At 53.7% G+C, this 12,789-nt stretch overlaps 1 protein-coding gene across 2 annotated transcripts; it reads left to right on the top strand.

Moving 5' to 3' along the window:
- Window positions 1-3,270: 3,270 nt before the first annotated feature.
- On the top strand, window positions 3,271-8,583 carry ZNF764 (zinc finger protein 764). 2 transcript variants are annotated; one of them, XM_032155776.2, is made up of 3 exons: window positions 3,271-3,690; window positions 3,831-3,944; window positions 5,567-8,583. In XM_032155776.2, exons 1-3 carry the CDS (start codon window positions 3,450-3,452, stop codon window positions 6,481-6,483), a joined length of 1,272 nt encoding a protein of 423 aa, XP_032011667.1. In that variant the 5' UTR covers window positions 3,271-3,449; the 3' UTR covers window positions 6,484-8,583. The 2 variants fall into 2 exon arrangements, with proteins under 2 accessions (XP_032011667.1, XP_032011669.1); XM_032155778.2 differs by having other exon boundaries at window positions 3,272-3,690; window positions 5,570-8,583.
- The last annotated feature ends 4,206 nt before the right edge of the window (window positions 8,584-12,789 follow it).

Raw genomic sequence — 12,789 nt, 5'->3', positions numbered from 1 at the left:
TCGCCCAGGCTGAAGTGCAGTGGCGTGATCTCGGCTCACTACAACCTCTGCCTCCCGGGTTCAAGCTGTTCTCCCGCCTCAACCTCCCAAGTAGTTGGGACTACAGGCACGCACCACCATGCCTGGCTCATTTTTTTTTTTTTTTTTTTTTTTTTTTTTGAGATGGAGTCTTGTTCTGTCACCCAGGCTGGAGTGCAGTGGCGTGATCTCGGCTCACTGCAAGCTCCGCCTCCCGGGTTCACGCCATTCTCCTGCCTCAGCCTCCTGAGTAGCTGGGACTACAGGCGCCTGCCACCACGCCTGGCTAATTTTTTTTGTATTTTTAGTAGAGACGGGGTTTCACCATGTTAGCCAGGATGGTCTCGATCTCCTGACCTCATGATCTGCCTGCCTTGGCCTCCCAAAGTGCTGGGATTACAGGCGTGAGCCACCGCGCCCGGCCTGCCTGGCTCATTTTTATATTTTCAGTAGAGACGGGGTTTCACCATGTTAGCCAGGATAGTCTCGATCTCTTGACCTCGTGATCCGCCCGCCTCCGCCTCCCAAAGTGCTGGGATTACAGGCATGAGCCACTGGGCCGGCCCTCTCCTTTTTTTTTTTTTTTTTTTTTAACGAAGTCTTTCTCCTGCCCAGGCTGGACTGTAGTGGTGCAATCTCGGTTCACTGCCACCTCTGCCTCCCAGGTTCAAGTGAGTCTCCTGCCTCAGCCTCCTGAGTAGCTGGGATTACAGGAACCCACCACCACCCCCAGCTAACCGTTTTTTTTTTAATTTTTAGTAAGGATGGGGTTTCCTGACCTCAAGTGATCTGCCCACCTCGGCCTCCCAAAGTGCTGGGATTACAGGCGTGAGCCACCGCGTCTGCCCACTTAAATTTTATTGTTCTTTGTCTAAGAAATATAAAAGCACCTGGCTTTGGGCACTTTTTCTGACTTCCCTCTCTTGTGAAGATCCCCATGTACATGTAAAACTAATACAATTGGTATAATTTTCTTGTTTGTCCATTGTCAATTCATTTTTTCTTATTTTACTTTAGTTTTTATTTATTTATTTATTTTTGAAGATAGGGTTTCACTAACTTGCCCAGGCTGATCTCATACTCTTGGGCTCAAGGGATCCTCCTGCCTTTGCCTCCCAGTAGTTAGCATTACAGGCGATTCTCAATCTGGGCCTAGATTCAACTAAAGAGCCCACTAAGAGCTAAAAGGCAGTTAGAGGCAACTCTGACTCCCATACACAGTAAGGGAGGAGACCACCCCTCATATTGTCTTATGCCCAATTTCTGCCTCCAAAGAAAGAAGAAGTAAAAACTCAAAGGCAGAAATGGAATCCACAGGCAGACAGCCCGGCGCCACACCCTGGGCCTGGTAAAGATCGACCCCTGACCTAATCAGTTATGTTATCTATAGATTACAGACATTGTATAGAAAAGCATTGTGAAAATCCCTGTCCTGTTCTGTTCCGTTCTAATTACTGGTACATGCAGCCCCCCGTCATGTACCCCCTGCTTGCTCAATCGATCACGACCCTCTCACGGGGAACCACTTAGAGTTGTGAGCCCTTAAAAGGGACAGGGATTGCTTACTTAGGGAGCTTGGTTTTTGAGACATGAGTCTTGCCAATGCTCTTGGCAGAATAAAGCCCTTCTTTCTTTCTTTCTTTTTTTTTTTTTTTTTGAGACGGAGTCTTGCTCTGTTGCCCAGGTTGGAGTGCAGTGGCGCGATCTCCGCTCACTGCAAGCTCCGCCTCCCGGGTTCATGCCATTCTCCTGCCTCAGCCTCCGGAGTAGCTGGGACTACAGGCGCCTGCCACCACGCCCGGCTGATTTTTTTGTATTTTTAGTAGAGACGGGGTTTCACTGTGTTAGCCAGGATGGTCTCCTTCTCCTGACCTCGTGATCCACCCGCCTTGGCCTCCCAAAGTGCTGGGATTACAGGCGTGAGCCACTGCGCCCGGCCGCCCTTCCTTCTTTAACTCGGTGTCTAAGGGGTTTTGTCTGTGGCTCGTCCTGCTACATTTCTTGGTTCCCTGACCCCCGCTTCGAGTTGTGAGCCCTTAAAAGGAACAGGAATTGCTCACTCAGGGAGTCGGTTTTTGAGATGTGAGTCTTGCCGATGTTCCCGGCTGAACAAAGCCCTTCCTTCTTTAACTCGGTGTCTGAGGGGTTTTGTCTGCAGCTTGTCCTGCTACAACAGGACATGTATGAAGTCACGTGGAGCACAGAATAGGCCATCGCCATCAGAAAGTGAGAGGGAGGTCTGGGGGAGAGTTGGTGACATTTACTGAGATAAAGACCCTAGGGGAAGCAGGTTGGGGCAAGAAAGGGATGAGTTGGGTTTGAGCAGAGGAGCCTTGAGCTATCCGTCCAGGGGCAGGATGTGAGGGGAGCTGAGGGCCCCGCTGCAGCTAGAGGGAGACTGGCAATTGGGAGGCATCCCGCGCAGCACATGGGAGAAGCTCCTAGAAGAGAGAACCCTCTGACTTTCTCAACCTTACCCTACTCTCCCCACTGCCTCCGCCACCTAGAAGCTTCCAGAATTTCAGGCTCCAACAAGCCTACGATGGAGGAGGTTCTCCTGTATCCACTCCTTTTTCTTTCTTTCTTTTTTGAGACAGAGTTTCGCTCTGTTGCCCAGGCTGGAGTGCGGTGGCGCGATCTCGACTCACTGCAAACTCCGCCTCCCGCGTTCAAGCGAGACTCCTGCCTCAGCCTCCCCAGTAGCTGGGATTACAGGTGCACGCCACCACACCTGGCTATTTTTTGTGTGTGTTTTTAGTGGAGACCGGGTTTCACCATGTTGGTGAGGCTGGTCTCGAACTCTTGACCTCAGTTGTTCCGCCGGCCTCGGCCTCCCAAACTGCTGATTACAAGCGTGCGCCACTGCACCACGCTCACTCCATTGGTTTTTTACACTCAACATTGGGAAGAGACTGCTGTTGCCCTGTTTCTGAGATAACAAGGACAAAACGAGAGAGTGATGAGCTGGAGCCCGATTATAAAACGGTCCAGAGACGAAAACTAATGCCTGAGTTCAGTAAGGCCGAGAGGCCAGCTCGCTCCCGCGAGGTGCTCTTTTGTTCGTGCAAACCGGGGCGGAGCTCTCTGCCGCACCGCCTCGCCGGGCCGGGGACTAAACTTGTGGCTAGTTTTCAAGGCCGGCCCCTGTAGTCACCGCGGCCATTTTGGATGAGGGTACGCAGAGAACGCCGACTGGAGATACCGGGGGCGTTGTCTTGGGCACGATTGCGTAGGGGCAAAGGTCGAGTACCCGCGCCGCCGCCATTTTTTATGAGGGCATATTCTATTTCTGGTTATACACCCGCTGCCATTGGCACCGTTAGTTTCCATGCCCTCTATGCGCCCTCCGGGGCCCTACTGACCTCCCTCCTTCCCTTGGCCCCGGGCCAGGGAGGCTTTCTCGGGCGCAGGAGGCTCCGCAGGCCCAGGCCATGCCAGGGGAGGCAGCCGATCCGTCGTCGGGGTTGACAGTCACCATGGAGCCGCCTCTGGCCCTGCTCCCTCCCCGGGACCCAAACGGGGCTGGACCCAAGTGGAGGGAGCCGGGGGCTGTGAACTTCGCGGACGTGGCCGTGTACTTCTGCCGGGAGGAGTGGGGCTGCTTGCGGCCCGCGCAGAGGGCCCTGTACCGGGACGTGATGCGGGAGACCTACGGCCACCTGAGCGCGCTCGGTGAGAGCCCCACCTGCTCGCCTGAGCCCTGCGCCCCCACAGGCCCTGCCGCGCCTCTGGGAGCTGCGCGTGAAGTTGGGGGCCCCGGGGCCCGGCAGGTGGCCTCCCCGCAGCGTGGGGTTTGCGTTCTTCTCCCCTAGGAATCGGAGGCCACAAGCCAGCTCTCATCTCCTGGGTGGAGGAGGAGGCCGAACTGTGGGGTCCGGCTGCCCAGGATCCGGAGGTGGCGAAGTGTCCGACAGAAACGGACCCAGGTGGAGTATCGGGTGCTCAGTCCCATGGGGACTTCTCTGTTCCTGTCCCATCCCGGTACCCTCTGCCACCTCCAGCTACTTGCTTAGCAGTTTCCTCTCTCAGCTGCCTTCTCAACTGCCACCACGAGGCTGAGCGCCTGCGTGGCTCCCAGATGCAGCCTAGAAAGGATCCGTGATGGGGGCTCTGGTCCTGCCATATCCGCCTCTGAGTCCTCACCTCTGCGTGGTCACTACACTCTGGGGGCTTTTTTTGGTGTTTTTGTTTTAGAGACAGGGTCTCGCTCTGTTGCCTAGGCTGAGTGCAGTGGCGGCATCATAGCTCACTGTAGCCTGGAACTCCCGGGCTCAAGCAGTCCTCCCACCTGGGCCTCCAGAGTAGCTAAGACTGTACAGGTGCTCGCCACGAAGCCTGGGCAATTTTTTTTTTTAGACGGAGTTTTGCTCCTTTGCCCAGGCTAGAGTGCAGTGGCGCCATCTCAGCTGACTGCAACCTCCCACTCCCAGGTTCAAGTAATTCTCCTGCCCCAACCTCCCAAGTAGCTGGGATTACAGACGCCCGCCACCACGCCTGCTTATTTTTTTTTTTTTTTTTTTGAGAGGGATCTCGCTCTGTCGCCCAGGCTGGAGTGCAGTGGCGCCATCTCGGCTCACTGCAAGCTCCGCCTCCCGGGTTCACGCCATTCTCCCGCCTCAGCCTCCCCAGTAGCTGGGACTACAGGCGCCCGCCACCACGCCCAGCTAATTTTGTTTTTGTATTTTTAGTAGAGACGAGATTTCACCATGTTAGCCAGGCTGGTCTCCATCTCCTGACTTTGTGATCCGCCCGCCTTGGCCTCCCAAAGTGCTGGGATTACAGGCCTGAGCCACCACACCCGGCCAATTTTTTGTATTTTTAGTAGAGACAGGGTTTCACTATGTCACCCAGGCTGGTCTTGAACTCTGGGGCTAAGCGATCCACCTGCCTCGGCCTTCCAAAGTGACCCACTGCGTCTGGCCTAGTATTTTAAAATTGTTATGTAATATATATATATATTTTAGAGAGGGGGTCTTGGGTCTTGGTGTGTTGCCCAGGCTGGTCCTGAAATCCTAGGCTGATCCTTCTCTACCTCCCGAAGCGCTGGGATTACCGCCTTGAGCCCCCACACCCAGTCTCTTAAGCTCTGTTGACTTTACCTCCACCTCAGGACCCACCCCTGCCATTCACCTGCAGGGTGGTTCCTCTCTCCCCGTCTGCCCCCCCTTTTTTCCTTCATTTCTTGCCCTCAGCCTTTGCAGAGTATCCAGCCCTACCGAACTTGGCCATGCCCTCCTGGTTCTGCCTTTCTTGGTGCTGTTCCTGCTGCCTGGGACATCCTCAGGTGTCTGCTCCTCCTTCTGGGTCAGGCCCAGATGTTCATGTCATTTCTGCCCTTCCCCTGCGGTGACATTTCCCCAGCCCCGAGGCGGAATGGACTGTTCCCTCCCTCCCGGCTCTGTCTGGCTCTGCAGCCAAGGAACAGGTGTCACTCCTCCATCTCCCAGGAGCAGCCGGGGGTCCAGCAGGCCTGTCCCTGTCCACGCGGGCTGTGGGATTCAAGGACCAGGATGAGCCGAGCCTGAACTCTCCCCTCTTTATCTCTCAGCAGATTCCAGAAACAAGAAAGAGGAAAGACAAAGGGAAGGGACGGGAGCCCTGGAGAAGCCCGACCCTGTGGCTGCCGGGTCTCCTGGGCTGAAGGCTCCCCAAGCCCCCTCGGCCGGGCCCCCTTATGGTTGGGAGCAGCCGTCCAAGGCACCGCACCGGGGACGCCCCTCCCTCTGTGCCCACCCCCCTGTCCCCCGAGCGGACCAGCGTCACGGCTGCTATGTGTGTGGGAAGAGCTTCGCCTGGCGCTCCACACTGATGGAGCACGTCTACAGCCACACTGGCGAGAAGCCCTTCCACTGCACTGACTGCGGCAAGGGCTTCGGCCATGCTTCCTCCCTGAGCAAACACCGGGCCATCCATCGTGGGGAGCGACCCCACCGCTGTCCCGAGTGTGGCCGGGCCTTCACGCAGCGCTCGGCGCTGACTTCGCACTTGCGCGTCCACACCGGCGAGAAACCCTATGGCTGCGCCGACTGTGGCCGCCGCTTCAGCCAGAGCTCTGCCCTCTACCAGCACCGGCGCGTGCACAGCGGCGAGACCCCCTTCCCGTGCCCGGACTGCGGCCGCGCCTTCGCCTACCCCTCGGACCTGCGGCGCCACGTGCGCACCCACACCGGCGAGAAGCCCTACCCGTGCCCGGACTGCGGGCGCTGCTTCCGCCAGAGCTCGGAGATGGCAGCCCACAGGCGTACCCACAGCGGCGAGAAGCCCTACCCCTGCCCGCAGTGCGGCCGTCGCTTCGGCCAGAAGTCAGCGGTGGCCAAGCACCAGTGGGTTCATCGGCCCGGGGCTGGGGGCCACAGGGGCCGGGTCGCCGGGCGTCTGTCTGTGACCCTGACCCCTGGCCGCGGAGACCTGGACCCGCCCGTGGGCTTCCAGCTGTACCCAGAGATTTTCCAGGAGTGTGGGTGACGGCCTTAAAAGTGACTATCTAGACAGTACGGGAGGCCTGAGATGGGCTCGGGGTCGGAACCTCTGCGGCGGCCTGCAGGGAGGTCCCAGAATCTACGGCAAGAGCTGGCCCTGGGGTGCGGACAGTCTGATCTTGGGCCCTCAGCAGCCTCCTCTGCCAGCACCTTGCTCCCCACTGCCCAGGGCTCTCCAAGGCCCCCTTTACTGAGGCAGGGCTGAGTTGAGAACCCCCAGACCTACATAAGGGGAACCAAAAGCTGTTTCTCAGCCCAGAGGTGCTAAGAGGACTGAGGTAGAGGAGAACCTTGTTTTACCCATTGTCTCCTTAAATTTTTTATCATTATTTTTTATTCTTGTGACCCTCCCAGAACACAATACTCATCGTCTTTTTATTTATTTATTTTTGAGACAGCTTCCTGCTCTGTCACCCAGGCTGGAGTGCAGTGGTGTGAACAGGGCTAACAGCAGCCTCAACCTGCTGTGCTCAAGGAATCCTCTCCCCTCAGCCTTCCAAATATCTGAGACTACAGGCGGGCAACACTATGCCCAGCTAATTTTTAAATTTTACGTAGAGATGAGGTTCTCACTGTTGTCCAGGCTGGTCTCAAACTCCTTGGCTGAAGCGATCCTGTCATCTCGGCTTCCCCAAGTGCTGGGATTACAGGCGTGAGCCACCATCATGCCTGGCTTCCATTGTCTTTTTTTATGTGTGTGTGATGGGGTTTTGCTCTTGTTGCCCAGGCTGGAGTGCAATAGCGCAATCTCAGCTCACTGTAACCTCTGCCTCCAGAGTTCAAGCAATTCTCCTGCCTCAGCCTCCCAAGTAGCTGGGACTACAGGCACCCACCACCTCCATTGTCTTTTTACTGCCCAAGTTAAAATCCTGTGACTGTAGTGGATCTGGCCTGCGGTTGCCATATTTATTGATCTGAGCCCAGGCAGTGTTTTTAAGTGATATGAGTTGTTAGTAGTGAAGATTGAAAAGGATATTTTGCAACCAAATACAGGTTTTCTGGTGTCTTTTGAAAAATCCAAAGATTTGGCAACTCGACCTAGGCTCCCACAAAACCACAGTTGTTGGGAGCTGAGCTGGAGCCAGAACTCACAATTCACCGTGGCCCGGCCACCCATCCGCACCACTCCCGTGAGCTCCTGACCAAGCACCACGTGCCATTCATCATGGCTTGCTTTTAATGTTTTTGGTGTTTATCTTAAAGTACAGCAGAGAAGAAAGGGAAGTATTTCTTAGACCCATGTCTCTGTCCAAACAGGCCTTTCCATCTGGCATTTCCCGCTCATTTATATGACTTGCTGAGTTCCTATGGTCATTTGAGTTTGCAAACGGTGGTCTGTAGCACTCAGGTTTTCCGGAGTTGGAGAGAAAGGATGGCAGGAGAGGAGTAAAAGTTGGCTTTATTTTAGATCTTTGCTTGTACTGCATTTTATGGTTTACAAAGTACTGTCTCCTCCATTGACTCATTTCACCTTCATAAGTGCTGAGAGAAACCTCTTGGTTGAAGAGGACAGCCTGGTCAGGAAGAGGCAGTCAGGACTGCCTTTCATCCCAAACCGAGGGTTGTGTTCACCATCAGCCAACAGGCAGTTCCTGTTTTTGAATGGGAAGGTTTTGAGAGCTCCCTCCAGTCTTCCTTGGGCCTCCCTGAGACAGCCACATGCCTCAGGCCTTCTTAGCCCTCCTAGACCCTGCCAGGAGGGCCTCATCAGTTTTGAACTGGAAGAGATCTTCACTTTCCTAGGCTTTTACGTTGGAGACACTGAGGCCAAGGAGGGCTAAGCAGCCTGTCCAGGGGCACACAGAGACCCCAGGGTTCTTAGCTGACTGCTGACTTTACCCATCACTCCTGAGGCCTTCACTGGTGTCTCAGCCAGGGTTCTGCAGGCATCTGCCCCTCCCTGTGATAACACCCAGCCCTGACCTGGACGGGGTCAGACTAGCCCGGGGTCAGACTAGCCCAGCATCAATGAAGCCCATGTACCAGATGAGTTCTGACAAAGTGGCCATGTGACAGACCGGGTCAACTCAGAATCCAGGCAACGACGAGAGTCCCAAGGCACACAGACCTTGCATTTTTCCTCTGTACCATCATGGGCAGAGGGGGGTAGGCCAGGAACACCTGGTGTTAGATTTGTAGCCAGGGGCGACTACCCATCTGTATCCCCAAGCTCTGCACAGAATCCCCACCCCCATTATCCATCTACCACTAATTCCTTTGTGGGCAGAGTCTAGCCATGGGCAGCCCCTGCCCTGCTCCTGATTAGGACAACATCTCCTTGAGGAAGGCAAGGGCCTGTGACCTCTGCTGGCCTATGCGGCCTCACCTGTCACCCAGCTCAGTCCTGTGTCTGGCCTGCAAAGGAAGGAAGAAACCAGATTTATCAACCTGGAAGGAGGTAGAAGTTTTGGAGAAAAGACACTGTTCTGGTGTCAAGTGAAGTAATGAACTGACTTTATTCCAACCTCATCTCCAATCCGACCCCACCAAGGTCTCTCGCTCCTTTGGCTTTTCTGGGGCGGGTTGACTCGTGTGCCACCTTATCACAGGGGCATATTGGGGTCAGAAGAGGAACCTTGGCAGTAGAAGATAGCTTTGTACCAGGTTTTTTTTTTTTATTATTTTTTGTTTTTGAGATGGAGTCTCTCTCTGATGTCCAGGCTGGAGTGCAGTGGCACGATCTCGGCTCACTGCAACCTCTGCCTCCTGGGTTCAAGTGATTCTCCTGTCTCGGCCTCCTGAGTAGCTGGGATTATAGGCGTGCACCACCACACCTGACTAATTTTTGTATTTTTAGTAGAGATGGGGTTTCACCATGTTGGCCAGGCTGGTCTTGAACTCCTGACCCCAAGTGATCTGCCCACCTTGACCTCCCAAAGTGCTGGGATTACAGGCATGAGCCACTGCACCCGGCTATTTTTTGTATTTTTAGTAGAAATGGGGTTTCACCATGTTGGTCAGGCTGGTCTCCATTTCCTGACCTCACGTGATCTGCCCGCCTCAGCCTTCCAAAGTGCTGGCATTACAGGCGTAAGCCACTTCACCCGGCTTTTGTACCAGGTTTTAATTCCCAGTGTACAACCCAGTTCCCTCCACTAACCCTCAGCACAGCCTTCAGGAGGCCCAGCTTGCAACACCAGTTCTCAGCCCAGACTGACAGCCACATCTTGGCCCTCAGCTTGCCACTTAAAGGTACCATGATTATTATCTAGAGATCTCTGAGTGCTTTGAAGTTTGTAAAGCTTATTTAGGGCCTAGAAACCAGACCTGACTCCTCTGCTTCCTGCCCTCATGACTCAACTTTCCAGCATCTTATCAATTTTTGTTAAGTGTCATGAAACCCTTCAGCTTCAGCCCCACCCCATTCTCAGCTCCTCATTTCTTTTTTCTTTTCTTTTTTTTTTTTTGAGACGGAGTTTTGCTCTTGTTGCCCAGGCTGGAGTGCAATGGCACGATCTCGGCTCACTGCATCCTCCGCCTCCCGGGTTCAAGCAGTTCTCCTGCCTCAGCCTCCCAAGTAACTAGGATTACAGGCATGCGCCACCACGCCCGGCTAATTGTGTATTTTTTAGTAGAGACAGGATTTCTCCATGTTGGTCAGGCTGGTCTCGAACTCCCAACCTCAGGTGATCCGCCCTGAGCCTCAGCCTCCCAAAGTGCTGGGATTACAGGCGTGAGCCACTGCACCCAGCCAGCTCCTTGTTTCTTGGCACAGGTATTTCCACCAGAGGTAGGGCCTCCTTTTCTCTCTGCTACCACAGGTCTTTGAGGGTCAGCCCCAGAAGCAATTGAAGCCAGGAAGGGGCTTTCCCAGGCTTCACTGTGCACTGAGGATATGCTTGTCTGCATCAACAGAATAAGCCACATCCAAGTGGCCAGCCAGAGAAGTAAAGGCCATGGCCACATGCCCATCCCTCGTCTGTCCAGGCCATTCAAGGGTGGGAGACTGGGCGCAGTGGCTCACGCCTGTAATCCCAGCACTTTGGGAGGCCGAGGTGGGCGGATCACCTGAGGTCAGGAGTTCAAGACCAGCCTAGCCAACATGGTGAAATCCTGTCTCTATTGAAAATACAAGTTAGCTGGGTGTGGTGGTGGGTGCCTATAATCCCAGCTACTCAGGAGGCTGAGGCATGAGAATTGCTTGAACCAAGGAGGTGGAGGTTGCAGTGAGCCGAGATTGCGCCATTGCACTCCAGCCTGGGTGACCAGAGTGAAACTCGGTCTCGAGCCAGGCGCAGTGGCTCACACCTGTAATCCCAGCACTTTGGGAGGCTGAGGCGGGCGGATCATGAGGTCAGGAGATCGAGACCATCCTGGCTAACATGGTGAAACCCCGTCTCTACTAAAAATACAAAAAAATTAGCCGGGCAAGGTGGCGGGCACCTGTAGTCCCAGCTACTCGGGAGGCTGAGGCAGGAGAATGGCGTGAACCCAGGAGGTGGAGCTTGCAGTGAGCCGAGATCACGCCACTGCACTCCAGCCTGGATGACAGAGAGAGATTCTGTCTCAAAAAAAAAAAAAAAAAAAAGAGTGAAACTCCGTCTCAAAAAATAATAACAATAATAATAATAATAATAGTAAGGCTAGGTGTTGATCTGAGCTCCAAGACCCCTAAAACTCCTTGGAATGTTTGTGTATGTGTGTATCTCTAGGAATAGGACACGCAAAGATGTATATGACCCAAAGAAGCTAATACTAGGCTAGTATTTTCAAATAAGGCCTCCCTGATGCAGAATCACCAGGTTATCTTTTATTATTATTATCATTATTATTATTTTGAGACGGTCTCTCTGTGTCACCCAGGTTAGAATGCAGTGGTGTGATCTTAGCTCACTGCAGCCTTGAATTCCTGGGCTTGAGCCATCCTCCCACTTCAGTCCTGCATAGCTGGGACTACAAGTGTGCACCATTACACCTGGCTAATTAAAAAAAATTTCTTTTTTAGAGAAAAGGTCTCACTATGTCACCCAGGCTGGTCTTTCTTTTGTTGTTATGGGTTTTTATTTTTGAAACCTGTCTCAGGAGCCCTGGCTGGTCTCAAACTCCTGACCTTGAGTGATCCTCCCATCTCAGCCTCCCAAAGTGCTGGGATTACAGGTGTGAACCACTGTGCCTGGCTGAGTGTCTTTTAAAAATGTAGGTTGCCAGGCACAGTGGCTCATGCCTATAATCCTAGCACTTTGGGAGCCCAACGGGAGCAGATCACTTGAGCCCCAGAAGTTTAAGACCAGTCCGGGCAACATGGCGAAAACCCATCTCTACAACAATTAGCTAGGCGTGGTGGCTCACACATGTAATCTCAGCACTTTGGGAGGCCGAGGTGGGTGGATCACGAGGTCAAGAGATCGAGACCAGCCTGGCCAACATGGTGAAACCCCATTTCTACTAAAAACACAAAAATTAGCTGAGTGTGATTGCAGGTGCCTGTAGTCGCAGCTACTCGGCAGGCTGAGGCAGGAGAATCACTTGAACCCAGGAGGTGGAGGTTGCAGTGAGCCGAGATCACGTCACTGCACTCCAGCCTGGGAGACAGAGCGAGACTCCATCTCAAAAAAAAAAAAAGAGATAAAGGCATGTCAGGCCAGTCAGTGGCTCATGCCTGTAATCTCAGCACTTTGCTGAGTGACAGAAGAAGACTGACTCTGTCTCCAGAAAAAAGCAGGCATGTGCAGAGAACAAAGATTCTGTCCATTTAGCTGGAGCTAAGTGGGATTGTTTGCCTGTAGGGAAAGATGGGGGTTTGACTTTGAGAAGGTTGGTTTGCCATGGGCCTGGAAGGCCATGGGAGTACTGGCTATGAACACTTTTTTGAGACAGGGTCTCACTCTGTCGCCCAGGCTGGAGTGTAGTGGTGTGATCTGGGCTCACTGCAGCCTCAACCTCCTGGACTCAAGTGATCCTCCCACCTCAGCCTCCCACGTACCCGGGACCACACGTACTTGCCACCACGCCCAGCTAATAGAGCCCATGCCTCTATCTTAATGAGCCTTTGTTCTAGCTATTCTGTTCTATATAGGCTACGCTTCCAAATCAAATTCCTCTGTCAATGACCTTCAATGCTATCTCCAAGAAATTCCTCCAGGAGCCTGTCTGTCCCATGCTAGAAGCCTCAGAACTGTGCCTCTGTGTTTTTATCCTGGACACAATCTGCCTAGGTCTTCCCCAAACTCGTGTCAGCTGAATTCATATCTGGTACCTCTCTCCCCCAGCTTAGTGTAAACTTAGTGCAGGGACTTTATCTTGCCTCACCAATGTCTTTGCCACCCAAGAATAATGCTTGGCACACAAGAGG

The sequence above is a fragment of the Hylobates moloch genome, unplaced genomic scaffold (assembly GCF_009828535.3).
Source record: "Hylobates moloch isolate HMO894 unplaced genomic scaffold, HMol_V3 SCAFFOLD_6, whole genome shotgun sequence".
Classification (NCBI taxonomy): Eukaryota; Metazoa; Chordata; class Mammalia; order Primates; family Hylobatidae; genus Hylobates; species Hylobates moloch.
The sequence above is the reverse complement of the archived record's forward strand: the minus strand, read 5'-3'. Positions and strand labels throughout refer to the sequence as shown.

Bases quoted from the DNA above. Each gene is read 5' to 3' on its own strand.
- ZNF764 (XM_032155776.2), top strand. From the start codon at position 3,450: ATGCCAGGGGAGGCAGCCGATCCGTCGTCGGGGTTGACAGTCACCATG. The intron at 3,691-3,830 runs GTGAGAGCCCCA...CTTCTCCCCTAG, and splicing joins CGGCCACCTGAGCGCGCTCG to GAATCGGAGGCCACAAGCCA. The intron at 3,945-5,566 runs GTGGAGTATCGG...TTTATCTCTCAG, and splicing joins TCCGACAGAAACGGACCCAG to CAGATTCCAGAAACAAGAAA.